At 43.1% G+C, this 15,412-nt stretch overlaps 2 protein-coding genes across 20 annotated transcripts in view; both read left to right on the forward strand.

Annotated features, from left to right (window-relative positions):
* The first annotated feature begins 139 nt into the window (after nt 1-139).
* On the forward strand, nt 140-11,189 carry YIPF4 (Yip1 domain family member 4). Of its 2 annotated transcripts, XM_083732797.1 has the most exons (6): nt 140-540; nt 1,505-1,667; nt 3,796-3,967; nt 6,001-6,078; nt 6,625-6,738; nt 7,907-11,189. In XM_083732797.1, exons 1-6 carry the CDS (start codon nt 435-437, stop codon nt 8,042-8,044), a joined length of 771 nt encoding a protein of 256 aa, XP_083588923.1. In that variant the 5' UTR covers nt 140-434; the 3' UTR covers nt 8,045-11,189. The 2 variants fall into 2 exon arrangements, with proteins under 2 accessions (XP_083588923.1, XP_083588924.1); XM_083732798.1 differs by lacking the exon at nt 6,625-6,738 and having other exon boundaries at nt 234-540.
* A 2,287-nt stretch (nt 11,190-13,476) lies between these two features.
* Nucleotides 13,477-15,412, forward strand: part of BIRC6 (baculoviral IAP repeat containing 6) — a 140,504-nt gene continuing 138,568 nt past the window's right edge. For 16 of the 18 annotated variants that reach the window (XM_083731902.1, XM_083731914.1, XM_083731918.1 and 13 more), the window contains exon 1: nt 13,478-14,130. In XM_083731902.1, coding sequence (XP_083588028.1) covers nt 13,884-14,130 — 247 coding nt within the window. In that variant the 5' untranslated portion in view covers nt 13,478-13,883. Of the gene's footprint in view, nt 14,131-15,412 lie in introns of all 18 variants that reach the window. The other 2 variants (XM_083731912.1, XM_083731906.1) reach the window with 1 other exon arrangement.

Below are 15,412 nucleotides of genomic sequence, written 5' to 3' on the forward strand. Positions count from 1 at the left end.
CGAGTTGCCCGAGGAAGGCGGAGTTAGGCCTGCCGTGGCCGGATGTACTCGCATCCTCCCCTCCCTCTTCGCAAACGTCCACATCGAATCTATTTCCCCCTTCCTCATCGCGAGCTCCCATTCAGCCAATCACCGGGCTCGATGGCCCCGCGCACCAATGAGATTTGCCGCAGAGGTGGGCGAGGCGACGGCAACGAGGAAGCACTTTTCATCCCGGCCAATCAGAGAGGGCCTTACTGAGGCCCACTCGGAAGGGCGGCCTCACTGTTGTTTTCTCCCTCAGTCAGGAAGAGGCGGAGGAGGCTGCGGTGGCAGCAGCAGCAGCAGCAGCAGCTTTGGCTCGGCTCTGCCTCTCCGGGTTGCTGCCGACGGGCTTCCCGGTGGTGTCGCTCGCTCGACGGGCCCGGCTTTCGAGGCTTTAAGCGGGCGGGGCGATGCAGCCTCCGGGCCCCCAGCAGCCCCCACGGCCCCCGCCGCCGCCGCCCCTTTACGCGCCCAACAACGGGGACTTCACTTTCGTCTCTTCGGCCGACGCTGAAGGTAAGAATTGGGGAGTCTTGCAGTGGGAAAGGAAAGGGCGCCCCTTCCCGGGGCTGCGTCAGGGGCGGCAGTCGCATACCCGGGGCTGCCAGGATGAATAAGCGGGTGCCGTCGGGCTTCTTTCTGCTGTTTGGGTGTAGGAGTGTGATCCAGTGCAAATGCTCCGCCTTGTGGCCCCCGCCACAGGGTTTGCGTGGCAGAAGGCACCTGCGTGCAGATGGGGCGTGTTTGACCCGCTTAAAAAAAGCAGATGCAGATGGCGAGGGAGCTTTCTGGTGGTGGTGCATGCAAGCTTTTGAATGGCAAATGAATGGAGGGCTAAATAAAATAGGTATGTGAGATTGACAGGCCACCCACATCTTCCAGGCTTCTTCCTTTTACCTGCTTTTGGTAGCCTCACCCTGCACACAGGATTGTCTGGAGCAGGCAAATTCTGTCATAAGTAGGGATTGGAAACTTTTGTGCTGGGAAGAAATGGATTAGGTGTGCGTGTATTGCAGCACATTTCACACATCCTGTCTTTTCTGAGAAGGCCGACTTCTGTATTTTCAAGAACCACTGTGCTATTGAGACAGTGGTCTGCCAAATTCGTTGGTGTCCAGATAGCACTATGATGTGTATCTGATTTAGCTGCCCACATCAACTTGCTTTGTTGATTGGGATATGATTGGGATTATTATGGCACAGTAGGCAGTACAGTCCTGACAGGGGTCCTTAAAACCAGCAGAAAAAAACAATATGCAGTGTGTCAGCCAATGTTCCACTTTGTTGGGTTGGGGGGAGCAGAGACAAAATGTTAGATCCTGGATAACTCAATGATCTCTTATAGTAATCTTTTCTATAATTTTGGTATATTCCACTTTTGTGGAATATTTGTATTGAAACTCATGCATAACGACCTATTCTGTAATAAGGAAACTATTTTTGGTAGCTTTCTCATAAATGTGTAATTTTCCCTGTCAAGATCTGAGTGGTTCAATAGCCTCTGCAGATGTGAAGCTCAACCTTGGTGGAGGAAATGGGGAATTTATCAAAGAATCTACTGCAACTACATTCCTCAGGCAGAGAGGATATGGCTGGCTTTTGGAAGTAGAAGATGATGACCCTGAAGATAATAAACCTCTTTTGTAAGTAACATTACTCTGAGAGTCTTAGTTTAATTTTGTATTTGAAGTGGTTACAGTGGTACCTCGGGTTACATAGGCTTCAGGTTACAGACTCCGCTAACCCAGGAATAGTGCTTCAGGTTAAGAACTTTGCTTCAGGATGAGAACAGAAATCATGCTCTGGCGGCGAGGCAGCAGCAGGAGGCCCCATTAGCTAAAGTGGTGCTTCAGGTTAAAGAGAGTTTCAGGTTAAGTACGGACCTCCGAAATGAATTAAGTACTTAACCCGAGGTACCACTGTACTTGCTTTAGGTCAGTATTGTGTGTGAATGGTGAACAAGGATGCAATAGGAAAATCATTAACTCTTCATTAACTACAGACCCTTGAATAAAGTGTAGACACAGATTATTTGTGTCTCATTCAAGAGATATTTTTAAGCATTATAAGTAAAGGTTAGAATTCAAGACAATTCATCACTGTTTATAGTGGACACATTCTCCCATTACACTAAACTGTAGTTTACCGTGATGTGCATGAGCAGGAACAAGCAGCAATGAGTCTTTGGCTTCTGCACTCCCCTATCCTCTTCTTCTTGGCTGGGAAAAGGACTTCAGAAGTTCATGCTTTTCCATAACTATGATTTGCCATGTTCTGTGAGGAAGAAACTGTACCTAACTCTAATCTGCCTTAATTTCAAAGAAGCCAACTTCAAAATGTAGCTGAAGGTGGCTTGTTAAATCTAACAACAATTTTATACTTTTGCCTCTGTCTTAATGAAAGCAACTCTGTTTTTGTTAGCACCATGGTTTTGGGCTGTTTGTTGCCTTACCTCCTTAGGTTTCTTGCTGCAGTCTTCTTTCCTGAGGGCTAAGAGCAGAGTAAGGAGTCAATAGGTTCTTATCTTGAGATTGGTAATGATAAAGGGCAGACTAGAAATGTATTAGACAGTAATAACTATGGGGCAAATCTAGCTGTCAGGAATGTAGGATAAACCTTGTTACTATTTGTCTTGCTGTTACAGAAAAGTGGCATTGCTTCCATTTGTTCAGTGATAGCTGAGGTTGACGTGGGCAGAGAGCAATTTCTTTTTACTTTTCATGTTGTGATTTATATGTTTTCATTTCAGAAGCTTGCTAGAATGCAAATATATAAAAGTATTCATTATATATATAATTAAATACAAAACATACCGTATTTTTCGCCCTATAAGGCGCACCGGCCCATAGTACACACCTAGTTTTCAGAAGGGGAAATCAAGGGAAAAAATATGATTCCGCCACCCCCCCCCACCCCGCAGCTCTGGGAGCAGCGGACAGGCTGCATGCAGCCTGTGTGCTACTCCAATACCTCCTCCCTGCTTTTGCGGGAGGTGGAGGAATTCCCCCACCTCCCGCGAAAGCCCACAGGAGCCGTGCGCGACTCCTGCGGGCTTTTCAACCAGGAGGGAGAAGGGACTGAAACGGCCAGTCAGTCCCTCCTCGGGGAAAATCCCCCAAGAGCGGCGTGCTCTTTAAAGGGTGCATGGCTCCTGCGGGCTTTTCTGCGAGGTGGGGGAATTCCCCCACCTCATAGAAAAGCCCGCAGAAGCCGCACAGCCTTTAAAGAGTGCGCGGCTCCTGCGTGCTTTTTGACCCAGCTTGTAGGGCTGGCGATGGGGGGAAGCGCTGCTTTCCCCCCACCGCCAGCCTCAAAGCGGGGTCAGGGAGCAGCGCGAAGGCGTCGTGTGCCTTCCCGCTGCCCCCCGATCCTCTGGGGCCGGCGGTGGGGGGAAGCGCTGCTTTCCCCCACCGCCAGCCTCAAAGAGCAGACTCTCCTGGCTTCAGCGAAAGCAACGTGAAGCCTCCGCAGTGCAGGCTTCGGAGGCTTCGTGTTGCTATCGCTGAAGCCAAGGAGCCTGCATTCGCCCCATAGGACGCACACACATTTCCCCTTCATTTTTGGAGGGGAAAAGTGTGTCCTATAGGGCGAAAAATACGGTAATACAGTTATAATACAACATCTTAATAAACCTAAACCAAAACATATATTCTCAATAGTTTACATGAACATGTATTACTATTCTATAAATCTTTGAGCTACTTTGTTTTCTGGTGCTTAAATAATTTCAGAAGCATATTTTGAAAGTTGTATTTTTTTATATAACTTTAGGGAGGAGCTAGACATTGATCTGAAGGACATATACTACAAAATCCGATGTGTCTTGATGCCGATGCCTTCTCTTGGATTTAACAGACAAGTAGTAAGAGATAATCCTGACTTCTGGGGCCCTCTAGCAGTTGTCCTGTTCTTCTCAATGATCTCATTATATGGACAATTCAAGGTGTGTAAAGGCCTTTATGTTAAATAACAATAAAGGTAGCTGAAATATCACATTGTGTCATGATTTGAAAGAAATGCACAGTTCTTAGAATCATAGAATTCTAGAATTGGTAGGGATCCTGAGTGTCATCTAGTTTAGCCCCCCGCAGTGCAGAAATTCTGCCCACAGGCGTCCCTGAGTGGGCTTGAACCACCAACCTTCTGGTTAATAGCCAGACACACCGAACCATTGTGCCACAGTATCTTTTATACAACTTGACATATAACCAGAGGTAAATTGTTCTGGAAAAGAATGTTGGAATGCTATTCCTCCCTTGCTCTCCTTCCCCTAGTGGTTCTTTATCTAGCCATGCAGTCCTGTGCAATCAACCATAGGGACATCATTGAGGGCAAAAACTCCTAAACACTCAGAATTCTAGCCAATAGATAGAGTCAGATGTGAATGCAATATTCCAGGCTGAAGAATTAAGTGATCTTTTGAACACACTAAGTCAGAAAAGAAATGAGCAACCCTTATTCACCACCCCCATTTTGGGTGCAATTATTCCAGTGCACAAAGGTTGGGCTTCTTCTCTATATTTGTAATTTAAAAGCTCTACCAGGAATTGCAGTAGAGCTCTGATGACTATTGCCATCCTTCCTTCACACAGTGCTGCTGAGAATTACATCAGTGTATTTTCAGAGGCGCTCTAGGGAGGAAGGAAGGAAGGAACAGCAACCGTAACTCTGTTTCTGTTGCTACATAGCTCTGGAGTATCAGCACCCAAGGAAAGCTTATAACATTTAACACTTTCTAGTTTTGAAAAAGTCATAAAAGGGAGGGCATGATAAAGGTGTATAGATTGTGTATAGGATTGGAAGAAGAACAGAGAGATAAATTTGTCTCTTTTGATAAGTAGAAACCAGGGCCACCCAATGAAGCTGAATGTTGGAAGATTCAGGAAATAACGTGGTTTTTGCTCTATAGGATGCACCCGACCATAGGACGCACCTTGTTTTAGAGGGGGAGAACAACAAGAAGAAAAATCTCCCCTCTCTGCTCAGCACCCCTTCAGCGAAGTCGCAGGAGAAACAGAGCCCCTTCCATTTCTCCTCCTGCTTTGCTGAAGGGGCACTGCACAGAGAGGGAAAGCTGTGCAGCTCCTCTCCAGGCTTCAGCAAAAGGAACCCGCAACCTCCGGAGTGCAGCAGGAGCTCCCGCTGCACTCTGGAGGCTTCAGCGAAAGGAACCCGAAGCCTTCGGAGTGCAGCGGGAGTTCCCGCTGCGCTCTGGAGGCTTCAGGTGGCTATCTCTGAAGCCTGGAGAGCGAGAGGGGTTGGTGCACACTGACCCTCTCGCTCTACAGGCTTCAGCGAAAGCAACACGAAGCCTCCGGAGCGCGGAGGGAGCGCTCCCTCTGCGCTTCCGAGGCTTCGCGTTGCTATCGCTGAAGCCAAGGAGCCTGCATTCACTCCATAAGATGCACACACATCTCCCCTTAATTTTTGGAGGAGCAAAAGTGCATCTTATAGAGCGAAAAATACGGTACTTCTCCACACAATGCATAGTTAAACTATGGAACTCACAACCACAAGTTGCAGCGATACTTTAAAAGTGGACTAGACAAACTCACGGAGGAAACGGCTCTCCATGGCCATTAGTCATGATGGCTGTATCCAACCTCCAGTATCAGAGGTGGCATTCCTCCAAATACCAGCTGCTGAGGAACATGAGTGGGCAGAGTTCTGTTGTGGTCATGTATGACATAGAGGCTTCCCCAAGACATCTGGTTGGCCACTGTGAGAACAGGATGCTAGATGAGATGTGAGCTGGGTCTGATCCAGTGGGGTTCTTATGTTTACCTGCAGCTTTTAAACCATAAGAAAAATCAGGAACCCCTGATGCCACAATAGTAAACTTTCTTCCTTCAATGGTTGCAAAAGAGGGGGTTACCTGCTAATAAAGAAGTTACCTGAGCTGTGTTCTTTCAAAATTAGTTGTTCTTGATGAAAGAAGATAAACTATTGACGTGACTCTTTTAAACATTTCTTAAGGTGGTATCATGGATTATAACTATTTGGATATTTGGATCCTTGACAATATTCCTGTTGGCCAGGGTTCTCGGAGGTGAGGTAAGAACCTTGTGATAGTGGACTTGTTCACTGAACGTCTAACATGAATTACCTCAAAATTGGTTCTAACCATTTGCGTTTTCCGTGTTACATCGCTTAATAATTTCTGATATGAGACTCCTTTAAAAATAGTACTTGGTCACTATTATTTCCATTTTAACATTAATACAGCAACCTGGAATGCAGAATAGAGAAGGGATTTGATTCTTTCCACTGGGGGTTTAGAACTGAGTTTTGGCTGATAAGGCCAAAGCATACCGGGTGGCAAAAGGGATTAATTGAAGATTTATGAGGTGGAATAACAGTGCAGATAATGTGATAGGTCAGAAAAGGACTGGATTAAGGATGGAGAAAGTGTTGGGAATAAAAGCAGCACCTGGAAGGACAGAGGTTCCCCATCTCTAGACAAGAAGAGGGTTTGGGGGAGTTGCCATATAACAAAATGTTGACCTCCTGGGCTCAGGTTGAGCAGTCATCTGAATCTCTTGTTGAAGCTGATATATTACTGGAAGAAAGTTGGTAATTTTGTTTATTTCAAATTTGCAGGTTGCATATGGCCAAGTTCTCGGCGTGATTGGATATTCTTTACTTCCTCTTATTGTAATAGCACCTGTACTTCTGGTGGTCGGATCATTTGATGTTGTTTCTACTCTAATAAAAGTAAGTTCACTATTTTGTTTGCCAGTTCATTTTTCTACAGTTTATAAGCAATAAATATGACTACTCAGCTAGTCCATATCAGTAAAGCATTGTTTGAAATCTTTTATGGCAGATGGGCAACAGATTAGAGTGCTTAAGTTTTATATATAAGGTGCCCATGAGTACTGGAGTTCAGGTTTTGTTCTGTTCATATTTTGTTACCTTATTATATGCAAAACGGATTCTGAATTTTGTTGGTCTGTTACCCTATAGCATGCCCATTCAACTCCTAAGAGACTGCGATCTACTCCCAGTATAAAAAAAACTGGCAGTGGTCTATCCATTGCCATCGAGGATTGACCTGACCAGAGATGTTGAGCTTTCTTGGGGGGGGGGCGTTCACCACAGTTGATAAGCTTTTTTTCAGGGGGAATGACATAAATTGCTCACCTCAAACTCCCCCGCTAACAAACGCACACACCGCTAAATCTTTGTATTCCCCATCGCCAAGATAAAACGCCAAAGACCACCCACTTGACGCTATGGAGGGATAGGGCGAGGGGCGGAGACATTCATTCTGCAGTTTTTTTAATCTCGCGATCAATAAGGATCCCGCGATCGACAAGGAACACCAGGGGATCTACTTGTCAATTGCGGTCAACTGGTTGACCATGTCTGCAATTCAAAAACACTGTGAATTGTCTTGCATATTTTGCCATTTATGTGGCTTGTAAACTGTCTTCGGTACAGTAATGTGGAAGGACAATATTCAAAAGTTTAAATATTAGAGGAACTTAATTTACAATATTGCTGCCATCCACAGGATGGCACCATTCCAGTGAGCAATTATTTCATCTGATGTAGAAGATCACATGACACTGCAATTTTCACATTAGCTGTGGAAGCTCACAGATTTTCTAATGCTGCTTTCTTAATTGAATGGGACAGCTGGCTGAAGCACCCATGTGAACTGATCTGTCATTTCAGTCACTAAAAGGCAACAAGAAAAACAACTTGGAATGCCTTTGTGAATAGTTTCTTGGCTCCACTGATTTTCAATGGGCCTTGATTTTTAAGTCCTGTGCTTGGTCACAACTGGTTCTGCTTGTTATAGATATAAATACTGCTTCTGGGAGAGTTTGAGGGGGTTTCATGCTATGATAACATTTCATTTTCTTGTTTTTCTCAGCTTTTTGGAGTATTTTGGGCTGCATACAGTGCTGCTTCGTTATTAGTTGGAGAAGAATTTAAGACCAAGAAGCCCCTCCTAATCTACCCCATCTTCTTATTGTACATCTATTTTTTGTCCTTATATACTGGGGTGTGACTGCAGTGTTGGCTTTGGACAGGAACAATGTCTTAGCTTGCCATGAGGACTGATGAAATGTTGCCTGATTGAAAATACAAATGACTGTGTCATATCTGGCTGTCAAGGTTTTAGTGGTAATCCAACTATCTGTGTATATTATTTAAGCAGTTTTAGTTACATTAGAGATTTATAACAGAGTTTTAGGTTGAAGACTTATTAGATTTTTATTGAACAAGGTAAGAACATTGTGTTTATAGCCTGAAATTTCAGAATAACAGTTTGTTACTTGTGCCAAATGCACAAGGACCATATGATTAGTACATTAAATTGAAGTGGAATTCTGATTACTGTTAATAGTTCATTTCTTACTTTCAACACAGCATATTCTGTAGATATATTTATGAATCGGTCCTGATTGTTCAGACTAGCCTGTAACCAAGACATGACCCTTAATGTGGTGCCTTGCACACTCTTGATTTGGCCATTACAAATTCTGACTCTTAAAAGTGTTTTAAGTGCATCCGTATGTAGGTTTAGGTTATTTCCTTGTTGAAGGAGGGTTATAGATGCATAACAATTTGAGCATCCAAATGTTTGAATTAGTCACTGTTTTTTGATAAAATTGTATGTATGCCATAGAACATTTTTACAGTGTTGATTTGGAAATCTTTATGATAGTGGTGATAAATGGGGAGAAAGGTTTAAATAAATCTTGCGGTTCTGAACCAAATCTTATAATGGAATAAACAATGCTTCTCCAAAACTGTACTTGTTTTTATAACACCTTGTTTTGCTGTTTTTACCTATTACTGTTCAGTGTGGGGTAACGTACTACTTTTTATGGTAAAATGGCACTCCTTAATATGAGATGATGCCTGATGAAGAATGGCAGCAGTTAGACTTTGATTAGCAACAGAATTAAACTTGTGTTTTGATGACCAGGATAATTTTGACTTGGCTTAAGAATATTATGGAAATGGCTGTTTAATATTGGCCCAAGATTAACTTTTCCCCACCAAGAAAACTTGAAATTATAGTCTTAACTACAAGGACTTACTTAATATGATTTAGCATTTCCAAAGTACACCCTTGGTCCATGCCACCTATGGAGCTCTATGCCCATAAGCAGACTAATTATGTGTATCACCTGCTGGATTGGGAACCCCAGGCACTATTCAGATGCACATCTGAATAGGGATGCTTTTAGCACATGTATGCATTTGAATTAGATTCAGCTTTGGATGCACATCCCCACCCACATTCTTAGGTAAGCAGTCATGTGCTAGTAGGCAATGTCGGTTGTTACTCATACTTGGAGAAGCCCAATTGAAATCAATGGATATTGAAGCCATTGGTTTCAATAGGTCTGCTCTGAGTTACTTGGTTGGACATTGCCCAGTGTCTTCTCCCCCTTGTTAAAACAAATGAGCTGGATCAGAGCCCTTGACAATTGGGATAAAAAAATGAACCTTGCAAAACTGCTAGTATATTACCAAATTGTTTTCTTGGTTAGAAAAATAACAAAAAAGGAGGCTAGTTTAGCAGCCGATCAGCCTAAAATTTCTTTAAACTGGGTTCAGTTTAAGTAACTCTTGAAGTATATATTCTGTTTAAATCAAATTTAAACAAATTAAACAACTGAGCAGTGCTTTTTATGATAGCAAGTTTCTAGTCTGAATCTTGCACTAAACCATGGCTTATTGAGCCATGACAGTGTGATATGTGTGAATTGTGTCTAGCAGCTTAACAATGGTTTTTGATGGCTTACAAACCTTGCTTTCTTTTAAACATACATTGGCGTAGTTAACTTTGGTTTGTTAGCCCACTTCACCCCAGATACTCACCAAACTGCAAAGGCACAAGGCCAAGAACAGCTGGAAAATAAATCACTTGGAGAAACAATCCATAGTTGGATCATCTTTAGGAAAAATTGTGGTTAACCTCTTTGTTAGGCAAACCATGTGAAGCAAGCCACTATGTATGAATCACTTTGCTTGTAGGCCGTGTTCATTATTCAACTAGGCCCAAATTATTACTGAAAAAATAACTCCTGGGTTAATTCCTAGTTTGTATGTACTGTGTTAATTATGTCAAGAATGTATTCTATAATGAGTACTTTATTGAGATGTTGCTAAAGGTTTAGCCCTTAATCTAAAATATTACCTAATTTCAGTAGATCGTAACTTTAGTAGAGTCACTTCCTGTATTAGAATTTTCTATGTTCTAATTTTCTCAAGTTGCTCTTGCAACTCACCCCGTCAGCAGAACCAAGAACATGGGAAGGCTTTTATGAAAGCTTCATAGGTCCATTCCATGAAGATGTTTATGTAAGAATCTTAGAATGACCCATGTATAAGTGATAGATCTAATTATAAATTTTCTGAAAGTATATGCTAATAGTTCCAATTAGCATATGCTCACCTCAGTAATCCTATGGTCTTTTTAGAACCACGTATGATTAAATGGCCTAGCGACAATCAATTGGCGTTTTTATGAGAACCGTATATACAAATGGAAGTACAAAAAATATTGCTGCTGTTTAAAATGTAAATACTAGCACAGCAACTTTTAATAACCATTTTAATTACTAATATTGGAGCCCAAGGACAAGGACTGAAGTTTATTTTTCTAGTTTACAGTACATGGAATATACAGTACAGAACAACAGTATGACACTTTTGACTAACGGGGAAAGATAAAATGCAATAGCCCAATCTTTTTGAACTCACGTAAGAACAGTAACAGACTTGGTGTAATATCTAGCTCCTTAAAGCTGTTGCTGCTGCGTTCTTAAACTTGTAGCCTAGAAGACGTAGTGTGATATCCAACTAAGTTAGTAATATCCATCAATTTCAATGGGTCTATTCTAGGTATGGCTAACATTGAATACTGTGCTCAGTTTGGATTAAAGTGTATATTTGTAGTGTGTATTTGGATTTAACATCAGTTTGTATACACATGAGCAGAATTGCATAATGTTTCAAAAGATATTTCACCTCTGCATATGCTATGCAAATAAATGGTTGGGTTATTTAATGGTTCTAACAGTTTATAACAAATGAACCTTTTTCGTTACATTTGATTACTATTTTTAGGCTAGGCATATATGTAAATACAGTAAATGTATTTTATAAAATTTGGAATTAAACTTGTTTGCACAATATGTATGAAGCTTATTTGTACTCATTAAACCTCCCAACAACAGCATTTTCCCCCTGCTCCAGTCTTCCCAATTCAGTCCTCCAAGATCTCCATACCTATCCTGTTTAAACTTGTGCATTTCTAAAAAGAAAATTATTTTTATAAGACTATGGATAACACAAGCTTTTGTTATACCTGAAAACGTGTAACATTTCTGTTTGACATCACCTCGGAACAGTTCTGCCATGAGCTTCTTTTCACTGCCGATGGATGTGGGTATTTATTCGTGACTGGAGTTTGATAAAACCTGCTTTGCTTTCATATTAAATATTTTGTCCTTGGGGGGAAAAAACAATTCCAGTTTACAAACACAATTCCCCTCATACTTTTAGATACATGACTGTTTTAAGGTGAAGGTGCCAAAACTTTATTTTTGAATTCAGGAAGCTAATTTTTTCATGTGCTATTTTTTCTTTCCTATATACCAGAAAAATCTGATAATTGCTTTTTGGTCTTTTAAAGCATACATTGCTAAAGTTCATAATAATTGGTAGTATCAGCTAAATACAAATTCACAAGCAACTGAAACAAGTCCACTTTTAATTGTACATCTCTTGGCATTTTGCTACAGTCTATATTGCAGTCAGGAGCCCTTAGCAATTGATAGCAGTGTTTTAAGTGTGCCCAGCAGCACAAGAGAAACCCTTTTGCCTTAATACAAAATTAGACAGTCCATTTTGTGTTGATACACTCATCAAAAATATGCTACAGCTGTGCACCAGGATTCTGTAAAAAATTCTCACATACAGAAAATGCATATTAGAAAGGTCAAGTGAATATCACTATAGACTGGACTTCAGAAGCTCAAAACAAGCATTGGGAATACTTCCTTTTGTTACATTATAAAAGGTCGCTCTGACTTGGGTGGTAAGAAAGGAAAGGGGACAACAATTGTACTGTATTGTTCATGTTTTATTAGTAATAAATATATCTAGAAATAGTGGGACGTGGTTGGAAAGGGGTTCCTGAGAGGCAAGACTGGTTGTAACATAAAACTGAAAACTAGGTTGGAGATAAGACTGATTTAATAACTTGTAAACTTCACTATCATGATCAGTGTTTCAGATGAATGAAATAATTAAATTTGTTAACATATTCACCATTGTGTTAAGTGTGCATATTTGTTTTCCTTCCTAGAACTTATTTTCTAGGCTTATCCTAATTTTCTGTTCAGGCTTGTAAGAACTAGTGTGGTTTTTTTCACAACTGAATAAGCACAGCAACGCAACGTTTACATGGGATTAGGAGAAACAGAGACTGTATCAGGTTGTTTGAAAATGAAGTACTATATAATTTTGTATTCTGCAATTTGTGCAAAATTCAGGATTGCTATTTTATCTACACAGGCAATCAAAATGCAGCAAAGCAGATAAATTTCCATTACTGAAGAGAAGAAAAACCAGTGTTTGAAAACATGATGTTAGGCACAATTCAGCCCTGACAGCATGCCATAACGAGTTTAGAAAACAGCTGCAGGCTCAGTCATATGTCACTGTTTATAAATCAAGGGCAAAATTATAGGCCACGTACAAAATTTTGATTTTGAATAGCTAGGCAAACCTCACAGGAAAAACTAGAACTTCATGCTAACCCAGAAACCAAAAGCCTAAATAAAAATGTGTGGAACATGCTCTAAGCTCAAAAGTAACAGACTAGGACTTGCTGTGAATGTTTATAAAGCCTCATTTCAGTATTATTCCAACTGCATTGGACCAGGAAAGAATGAAGCGATGTGGAGGTATCTGGAGACAGGTGCGGGAAAGATACCAAAGTCAGTAAGCCAATATTAAACGAGGTGCGGTTTTCTGTTAACTCCCATCCCACCTGGGTTAGGTATTGTGTTCCCGCCACACACAATCCCGGGCCACTTGTGAAAATGAAGGAAACCCACGCGGCGAGTGTTTCTGCCCTGGCTTTTTTTAGGACGATCCTCTCTGATGCTCGGGCTGCGCTTATAAGTAAGCCAATACAGTATTTTATTCCCGGAGGCCACACAAAACGGGGGGCGGGGGGGAGGCGGTTCGTGAAAAGACAGCGCTCAAAACGCAGCTGCCAAGTCCAGCACGAAGAAATGTGTACGAGTAAAAAAATAAATAAATCCTGATGCACAAAACAGGATATTTTTTCTACGACAATCGTCCTTTTAATAGAGACCCGCCCTGCTTTTCTTTTCTTCCTTTTCTCTCTACGGCAAAAAAACAAGCGCACCACTTCCTAGCACCGCGCAACCAACAAGCACCTCAGCTACTGTTTATACTGCTGGACGCGCGGAGCCTGTCGGGAAAGAATGCGTAACAAGACGAAATTGGGCGGAGTCAAGTGAGCCAGTGACGTCGCTCGAGAAGCGTCTCTTTGGCCACTCAGGTGGTGGGTGGGGGTTTTCTTTTTCCTTTCCCCCCCTTAATTAACCCCTTCGCTCCAATTCCGGTTCGCGAAGCCGGTTCTCTTTTGTCGGCATTCCGCATCCGGCGTGGCAACGTCACTTCCTGCCGGCGCCGACGTTCGGCTCGCTCCCTTTCTCTCTCTCTGTCTCTCTTTCCCCCTCTCCCTTTTCCCTCCCCCCCTTCTCCGGACCCGGATGCTGACTGGTGGTGGCGGCGGCGGCTCCTTTCGGGACTGTCACTGAGCGGCCCCGCCGGGCCTCTTGTCCTGCGCGATGGCGGCGGAGGAGGTCGGGGGAGCGTCTTGTTCCTCGGCGCCGGGGCCGGTGTCGACGGGCCCCGGGCCGGGCCTCTGCGAGTGGCTCCTGCTGCGGGACGGCTGCCTGCGTTGCGACGCCGACGGGCTCTGCAGCCTCTGTTACCACCCTGCGCTTAACGCCATCCTGGCCGTGACCGCCCACGGCGCCATCAAAGTCATCGACGGCACCTCAGGGGCGACGCTGCAGGCGTCGGCGCTCAGCGGTGAGGGGGCGAGGAGGCCGGGTCAGGCCTCGAAACCGGGCCCGGCGGCCGGGGGGGGGGAGGGGGAGGGAGGGTGAAGGAAAGGGAAGCCGGGGGGGGGAGGGCGGCGGGAGGAGACGCCGCTGAGGCTCCCAAGTCTCTCCCCCCTCCTCCCGGCTGGGTTGCTAATGTGGCGGTTGGGCTCTTGGGCCTGGAAGTCCCTTTCCTCAGCTGACATAGCCCGAAGGTGAGCCGGCGTCTTTGTGCCCACCCTTCCTCCGTTCTCCTTCCCTACTTTCGAGGAAGTCAGGAGAGGGACGAGGAGCCGGCCGGGGCTGTTAAAGCGAGTGGGTGGGAAGGGAGGGAGGGAGGTGGCTTTGGGAGTCCGAAGTTGCCTGTCGTCATCCGGGCCTTCCCAAAGGGTTTCCTTTCTCTTTTAAGCGCTTTCTCTTTTCCTCCCCCTATATATCTCTCGCTTTAAAATCTCGGTTGTTCCCGCTCTTGCTTCCCAGACAAGTCTCTAAAGACAGAGCCTGTACCTATGGGGTTGGGGTGGGGAGCAGGGTTTTTTCTCTTTACAAAAAGGTGGAAGCTTAAAGCTCTTTTCTGTAGGAAATAGAAGATCATTGCTTGTGACACACATGCATGTGTTTGGCTGCCTTTGTATGTGTTAGCCAGCCAGGATTGGCTGTGGTTTCTCTGTGTTGTGTTTCTGTGCATGGCAAAATGGATGTGGTAATCTGTGTTCGGATTGTACTCAGTTAAGGATACCAAAAGCACTTCCATTTAGGATCTCGTGTAGGAATTAAATCAGGTTTATTTCTTGGATACATTGACTTAGAAATACCAAGTTTTAAAATAAAGATAGTAGTATGGAAAAACTACTCTTCTGCTTCTGATATATTATGGCTTATGGTGTTATAGCTAAATCAATCTTTTGATGTTTTGAACATTCTGTGTTGATGAAAACAGTTGTACAGAAACATGTTATTGGTATTTTAAAGATATTCGTCTTAAGCCCTTTGACAGTTTAATATCATATAATCTAAATAATGTAAATATATAGAAAATAAAATAGCATGTGTTACTGAAGAAGGGATGAAAATGTAAGATTTGTATATTATTTGTGCACCACATTTTGTGTTTTGTGTATTATTATTATTATTGATTGAATTTATATACCGCCCTATACACGGGGGTCTCATGACGGTTCACATAAGGTTTGGGTTGTTTGATTTCATGCAAAATAGGAGAAAACCAAAGATATCTAGGATAGTACTGAAAATTATCAGGAACAAAAGTG

This window comes from Podarcis gaigeae (genome assembly GCF_964106915.1).
Source record: "Podarcis gaigeae genome assembly, chromosome: 3".
Classification (NCBI taxonomy): Eukaryota; Metazoa; Chordata; class Lepidosauria; order Squamata; family Lacertidae; genus Podarcis; species Podarcis gaigeae.

Excerpts from the sequence above, each read along its gene's own strand:
- YIPF4 (XM_083732797.1), top strand. The coding sequence starts at position 435 with ATGCAGCCTCCGGGCCCCCAGCAGCCCCCACGGCCCCCGCCGCCGCCG. Across the intron at positions 3,968-6,000 it reads CATTATATGGACAATTCAAG|GTGGTATCATGGATTATAAC; the intron begins GTGTGTAAAGGC and ends ACATTTCTTAAG. Across the intron at positions 6,739-7,906 it reads TTGTTTCTACTCTAATAAAA|CTTTTTGGAGTATTTTGGGC; the intron begins GTAAGTTCACTA and ends TGTTTTTCTCAG.